The sequence below is a fragment of the Mustela nivalis genome (genome assembly GCF_964662115.1).
Source record: "Mustela nivalis genome assembly, chromosome: 9".
NCBI lineage: Eukaryota > Metazoa > Chordata > Mammalia > Carnivora > Mustelidae > Mustela > Mustela nivalis.
This window is the reverse complement of record NC_139028.1, coordinates 69,248,994-69,256,538: the sequence shown is the minus strand read 5'-3', so window position 1 is coordinate 69,256,538 and position 7,545 is coordinate 69,248,994. Positions and strand designations below refer to the sequence as shown.

At 39.0% G+C, this 7,545-nt stretch overlaps 1 protein-coding gene across 1 annotated transcript; it reads left to right on the top strand.

Annotated features, from left to right (window-relative positions):
- Window positions 1-5,976: 5,976 nt before the first annotated feature.
- LOC309873359 (olfactory receptor 2D2) lies at window positions 5,977-6,924 on the top strand (the record flags this gene model as incomplete). Its single annotated transcript, XM_082748855.1, has 1 exon — window positions 5,977-6,924. One exon carries the CDS (start codon window positions 5,977-5,979, stop codon window positions 6,922-6,924), a length of 948 nt encoding a protein of 315 aa, XP_082604981.1.
- Between the last annotated feature and the right edge of the window lie 621 nt (window positions 6,925-7,545).

Below are 7,545 nucleotides of genomic sequence, written 5' to 3'. Positions count from 1 at the left end.
TTAAACTATTATTTGCTGTGAATCTATGATGTTCCCAGGAATATACTGACATTGAGGATAAAACATGACCATTGTTAGGTTCCTCTGAGATTCTTTGGCCTCAGGAGTTGGGTCTTTTTTCTTTATCCCTAGTGCCAAGCAGGTGCTTGGACATTTGCTCTACAAATAAGGTGACCGAGTATTCATATGAATGTTGGACGAAAGTGATGCGAACTCTAGTAGTGGGTATATGTCTGAATTAAGGGATTGTGCCCAGGAAAGATCAGTGGTGTATAAAAAACCAGTGTGTCCTAGCTATGTGGCAGGGAAAATGGCTGGAAAGGTGGACTGTGGTCTGATAAGGGAACCATAAGGGATCATCAAGCAGAGATGTGATTGTTCACAGTAATTTGTTATATTCATGTATTTTTTCAGTGATGAATTGGAGCCTTTCATCACTTTGACATGCAGATCTATCCAGACGCCTAAGACTCCATTGTCCCGTTACATAGAATTTGATTGCTTCTTTTTGAGAAAACTAGGCATTCTTTCAGCCTGCCGGTCTTCACTTGAGGTGTGAATGCTACTTCTTTACTTCTACTTTACTCTAACTGAATGCAAAATCTCTGTCTTGTTTTAATGATGGTAACTAAGTCAAAGAAGAAGAAGAATCATTAACAGCTATATATGACTTTATCACCAACAGAAATCACAAGTATTTTTATATCGTATTGCAGTTGTTGGAGATACCTTGAAATCTCCTTTAAGCTCATTATTTTGAAATTAAGGTGGTTATCAGCCACCTTTTGAAATTTAATGTGTTACTAGAGAAGCACATGTATTATTATGTCACATATTTTCTTTCTAAAATTATTTTGAAAAATTATACTTTGATATGGTTGGTTTCCTTAGCAACATTACACATTCTAAGGGATACTTCTAAAACATTATTTTGAGGCACTTTCCCAAAGAGATAAAGGGTTGAAAGCCTAAACTCTGCATAGAAGACTCAAACTTTAGACTTCAAATTTCTCTCCCTTCTTTTTGAAGAGTTCAGTGAAATTTTATTATTGCTCCCAAACTCTTGAAAATCTCTCTGGGATAATGATACTCATCCCCCTCCCCAACCCCCGAGTTTTACTGAGAAATAATTGACATTCATCACTGTATAAGTTTAAGGAATATAGCATGAGACCTGATTTTCATATATTGTGAATTGATAACCGCAAGTAGTTTCAGGGAACATCAATCTTTTCCTATAGAGAAAATTTAAAAAGAAAAAAAAAAAAGGAAAAAATTCTCATTGTGATAGGAATTCTTAGAATGTAATCACTGTTTCAGATATACTATAAAACAGTGTTAACTATAGTCATCATGTTGTCTATTCTATGCCTCAGATTTATCTTGGTACCAGATTTTTGTATTTTATGGTCACCTTCTTCCAAATCGTCCGCCTCTCATCCTCCACCTCTATAACAAGTCTGATCTCTTTCTATTATTTGGTTTTTTTCATTTGTATGGTTTAGATTCCTCCTAAAAATGAGATAATACAGTATTGGTCATTTTCTGACTAAATGTCACTTAGCATAATTCCTTCAAGGTCCTTCTATAGTATCGCAAATGGTATGATTCCCTAGTTTCTCATATGGAATAATTTTCCATTGTTTTTCATATAGAATAATTCCCTAGTTTTTCATGTGGAGTAACATTCCATTCTATATATACCACTATTTTTTTTACTCATTTATCCATCGATGGACACTTAGCCTGTTTCCAATTCGTGGCTATTGTGAATAATGCTATGAACACAGGGGTGTAGTTACTCTTGCAAATTATGGTTTTCATTTTCTTTGGATATATTCCCAAAGGGGAACTGCTGGATAATGTAGTAGTTATATTTTATTTTTCTGAGGCTTCTTCATACTCTTTTTCATAGTGGCTATTCCAGCTTACAATCCCACCAATAGAGCATAAAGGTTCTCTTTTCTCCTGTCCATGTCAGCATTTGTTCTCTTTTTTATGATGTCCATTCTAACCAGGCATGTGGTGATACATGTCCCTGTGGTTTTCCTATGTCTAATGAGTTGTGTAAGTTCTTCATATATTATGTATACAAACCCCTTGATGGATATATGCTTTTGCAAATATTCGTTCCCATTCTGTAAGTTGGTTTTCTCTTTGCTGGTGGTTTCTTTTGCTTTTTAGTTTGATATATTCTCACGGAAGCTTTTCAGTTTGTTATAGTCTCATTTATTCTCTATTTTACTGCTTATGTTTTAGATGTCATATTAAAAAATTCATTACCAACACCTAGGTCAAGGAGCCTATGTTTTCTACTAGGAGTTTCCTTGTTTCAGGACTTACATTCAAGTCTAATTCATTTGAAGTTAATTTTTGTGAGTCTAGTTTCATTCTATCACATGTGAATATCCAATTAGCCCAATACCATTGACTGAAGAGACTGTCTTTTCTTCCTTTAGCAATTTTTGTTCCCTTGTCCAACATTAGATGTCTGTGTTTGGGTTTATTACTGGGTCCTCAGTTCTGTTTCACTGGTTAATTTGTCTGTATTTATGCCAGTACCATATTGTTTTGATGACTATAGCTTTATCATATAGCTTGAAATCAAGAAGTGTGATGCCTCTTGCTTTGTTCTTCTTCCTCAGGATTTCTTTGGCGATTTGGGATCTTTTGTGGTTCCATATGAATGTTAGCAGTATTTTATCTACTTCTGTAAAAATGCCATTGCACTCTTGATAAGGATTGCATTGAATTTACACATAGCTTTTGGTAGTATCGACATTTTACAGTATTAATTCTTCCAAGCATGAACATGGGACAGCTTTCCATTCATATGTGTCTATGATTTCTTTCATCAATGTCTTATAGTTTTCTTAGTAGAGATCTTTCACCTCCTCAAATTTATTCCTAAGTATTTTGTTTTTGATGCTATTGTAAATGGGAATGATTTTTCAGAAATTTGTTGATAGCATATAGAAATGCTACTGATTTTGTATGTTAATTTTGTATCCTGCAACTTCATGGAATTCACTGATTAGATAACACAGATTTTTTTTTTTTGAGTTTTGGGATTTTCTGTATACAAAATATTAGCTGCAAATACAAACACCTCTGCTTCTTCTTTTCCAATTGTGATAACAGTTATTCATTTTTTTTTTTTGCCTGATTATCCTAGCTAGGACTTCTAGTACTATGTTAAATAGAATTGGTGAGAGTGGGTACTATTGTCTTGCTCCTGATCATAGAGGAAAAACTTTCAACTGTTCAACATTAAGTATGAATGTTAACTCTGAGCTTGTGACACATGGCCTGTATTATACTGAGATAAGTTCCTTCTATGTGTAATATGTTAAGAGTTTTTTATCACAAATGAATGTTGAATTTTGTCAAATGCTTCTGTGTCTGTTGAGATGATCATATGATTCTTTTCTTTCATTCTGTTAACGTGATGAAGATTTGCTACTTGCTGAGAATAGACTGGTAGGACTGCTGTCTTAGTTCCCTACCTAAGTGGGGCTGTAGGAAGTGTTCTGTGGTTGTCTGGATTCTCTAATCAGGCTTACCAGATGATCAGGACTGCAGCAGAGCCACTGGCTTTGCTCTGGAACCTCTCAGCCCTGTGCACCACCTCTTTGCACATTGTCCCTGGGCTGCATTGCTTCTAAGAGTTTTCACCAGTCCTCCCAGGCAGGTGGGGTCAGAAGACACTCTTGACAATGGGTGGGGCTAGGTACTAGGTTCTTTGCCTGAGTGGAAGGGAGTAGATCACTCCAGGCTACTCTCAATTCTCAGGAAGGCTCTCCAGTTGGAACGGGCTGAGATTTACCCTCAGCCTACACTATGCATTAACTCCCTTGCCTGCGTGTAGCACAGGAATATTCCACTGATACTGGTTTTGCTCTGGGTGCAATCAACTCCCCCCACACATCTCTCAGCTTGAGTGCTGCTGGGCTATACTGCTTCCAGGATTTGCCATAAGCCCTCTGGTCAGAAGGGGCAAGAAAACACTCTTCACTGCAGGTAGGATTGTGATTTAGCTCCCTTGCTGGGCATGGGCAAACCAGGCTCTAAGGTCAGCAAAACTCCTTTATGGATCTGAATCAGGCAGATCTGTACCTCACCCTGTTATCTGATCAGAGTTCCCCCATGACTTGATCCTGCAGATGAGTAAAACCTCTGGTTAGGATTAGTCCTTGGACATTGCAGGTATAAATTTGGTCTGCCAAAATCTGTATGCTGATTGTTGCAAGCCCCTCCCCACTTCTCTGTCACAATCAGATACCTGGTGGTTGAGCCCCATTGATTCCCCTGCAGTCCCTTTGGTGTGAGATCAGAGCATGTACTCCCGCAAAGCAACTGAGAATGTTAGGGTGCTGCAGATTGTCTCCCCTGGGCTTTCTTTTCCTACTAGAGTGATAGGAGGCTCAGGAGAGACTTCCCTACATGGTCCTGCACAGATGTGGGGGAAGGACAATGCAGTCACTGTGTAGCTGCATCTCTTACCTTTCTATTTTTATTATGTTCAGTTAGCCAACATATAGTATGTCACTTGTTTGTGATGTAGTGTTCAATGATTCTGTAGTGGCAATATAACACCTAGTGCTCATCACAACATGTGCCCACCTTAATATTCTCTTACCTTTCTAATGCCATCTGTCTTGGTGTCTGTGGTGCAGGGGTTTCTTCAGCCCGGAAGAACCCAGAAACCCCATGATCTAGGCATCTCTCAGTGGTGTCTTATTCTTCAGTATTGTTGGTTGTTCTTCCTGTGTGGGGGGACAAAGTCAGCAAGAACCTATGTTGACTTCTTAGTGAGATCAGAATGTGGTAGGCTTTTTAAAGAACTCTACTAAACAATGTGATCAAATTATTTTCATTAACTTTAATTAGTGATGATCAATCATATAAGCCCCTATGCCATATCTTAAAAAACAAGGCACAAAAATGAAGAAGATATAGAGGCTCCTGGGTGGTTCAATAGGTTAAGTGTCTGCCTTTGGCTCAGGTCATGATCTTGGGGTCCTGGGATTGAGCCCCGCATCAGACTCCCTGTTCAGTGGGGAACCTGGTCTTCCCTCTTCCTCTGGTGCTCCACCTACTTGTGCTCTCACTCACTCTTTATCAAATAAATAAAATCTTTAAATAAAATGAAAAATGTACAGTTTTCAAGGAACTTTTTAAACTCTGGGATGAATAGACTGATAATGTAAGGCAGTGTGTGATAAGGAGCTAGAGGTGGTTGATTAGTGCTCTTTAGTCTGAATGCAGAAAACTAGTCAAATTCGTGGCTTCAAATGGAAAAGTCATGATTGTATGTCTATTATTTTAGAAATTAAGTGATGGCTAAGATTTCCAGCCTAAGCTGTGGATGGGATTACCAGAGATTATGGCATACTATCCAGTTATTCCTGAGTGTCTGAGCTTTTTCAAAGCAGGTTGTTTTCTCAAAAAAAAAATGTCAGTTTTGCAAGGCACAATGCTTCTTTTTTATTTCTTATTCCTTAGTGACATCTTTTCAGGGAAGAAGCAACAGTTGTATGCCCAAGGCATCAAAACAAAACAAACAAACAAACAAACACCATCTTAAGACAGGGGACATGTGGCAATAGCAGCATAAGATTCAAGGGTTTTAGCTGATAATAAAGTGAAATTAAATGCCATGCTTTATAGATTAATTCAACCTTTTTTATTATTAGAATTATCATATTCAGAATAAAGAAGACAATTCTTTTGATCTACTCTACATTTGCAGATGACACTAAAAATAAAAGCACCAACCTAAGAGTATTAAGTTTTACAACACCGAAAATTCCGACTAAAGCAACCTGATCCTCTTCTATATAAAGGGGATTCTTGGAATGGCTGGTAATGACTCAGAGCAATCCCAAAGTCTTCCAAATCTGATTGATATATTTTATAGGTTATATGGACATATGTTTGGCATGAGGTGACTTCTTACTGAAAAAAATACAGACTATGAGACAATCAAATCAGACACAGGTGACCGAATTCCTCCTTCTGGGACTCTCTGATGACTCCCACACGCAGAAGCTGCTATTCATTGTATTCCTGGGTGTCTACCTGGTCACTGTGCTTGCAAATCTGCTTCTCATGTGCCTTGTGCAGGCTGACTCGCGGCTTCACACACCCATGTATTTTTTCCTCTGCAACTTATCTCTGGCTGACCTCTGTTTTTCTACCAACATCATTCCTCAGGCCCTAGTCCACCTGCTATCCAGGAAGAAGGTCATTTCATTCACACGTTGTGCAGCTCAGCTTATACTCTTCCTCATTTTTGGATGCACACAGTGTGCCTTTCTGGCAGTGATGTCCTATGATCGGTATGTGGCCATCTGCAACCCTCTGCATTACTCTAGCGTCATGACTTGGAGGTTGTGTGTCCAGCTGGCTGCAGGATCATGGACCAGTGGCATTCTGGTGTCTGTGGTGGATACCACTTTTGTATTAAGGCTACCCTATCGAGGCAGCAATAGTATTGCTCATTTCTTCTGTGAGGCTCCTGCACTGTTGATCCTGGCATCCACAGACACCCGCACTTCAGAGATGGCCATTTTCCTCATGGGTGTTGTGATTCTCCTCATACCTGTTTCCCTAATTCTGGTGTCCTATAGCCACATAATAGTGACTGTGGTGAGGATGAAGTCAGCTGTGAGGAGGCTCAAGGCATTCTCTACCTGTGGGTCCCACCTCCTGGTGGTCATCCTTTTTTATGGGTCAGGAATTGTGACCTACATGACACCAAAGTCTTCCAAAGAACAGAAAAAACTGGTGTCTGTGTTCTATGCAATGGTGACACCCATGCTTAATCCCCTCATCTATAGCCTGAGGAACAAGGATGTGAAGGGAGCTCTGAAGAAAGTAGCAAAAAGGAATTTCCCATGCAGGCTTCATATCCGCCACTGACTGTAGGAATCTCTAAGCTTCCTACCTCTATGATTTGTTGAGTAGTTCCTCAGGAAGTTCGTAATATGTTAAGATACTCATCCTTGGACCTTGTTGTGGACCTACCCTCCATCTTACATTAATTCATGGACTAATAGAACTAGGGTCTCCTTCCTTCTTAAGTAAGAGTTAACACATAAGAGTTAGGAAATCCTGGGATGCCTGGGTGGCTCAGTTGGTTAAGCCACTGTCTTCAGCTCAGGTCCTGATCCCGGAGATCTGGGACTGAGTCCCACATTGGGTTCCCAACTCCGTGGGGAGTCTGCTTCTCCCTTTGACTTTGTCCCCTCTCCTGCTCTCTCTCTCTCTCTTAAATAAATAAATAAAGTCTTTTTTTAAAAAAAAAAAAAAAGGTGTTAGGGAATCCTGAAAGAAACATTCATATTTTATAAACCCTGGAACCTATAAAATCCATCTTTTTTTTTTATCATGTTCAATATTACTATCAATCTATCCCAGATCCTATTCCAACTCTTTGCCTTTTGGTATTTCTGAATCTCTTTGCATCATCACACAATCAATATATTAACAAGCATTACTTAGCCACTTACTATGAGCTAGGTGCTAGATGTATGTGGGCTG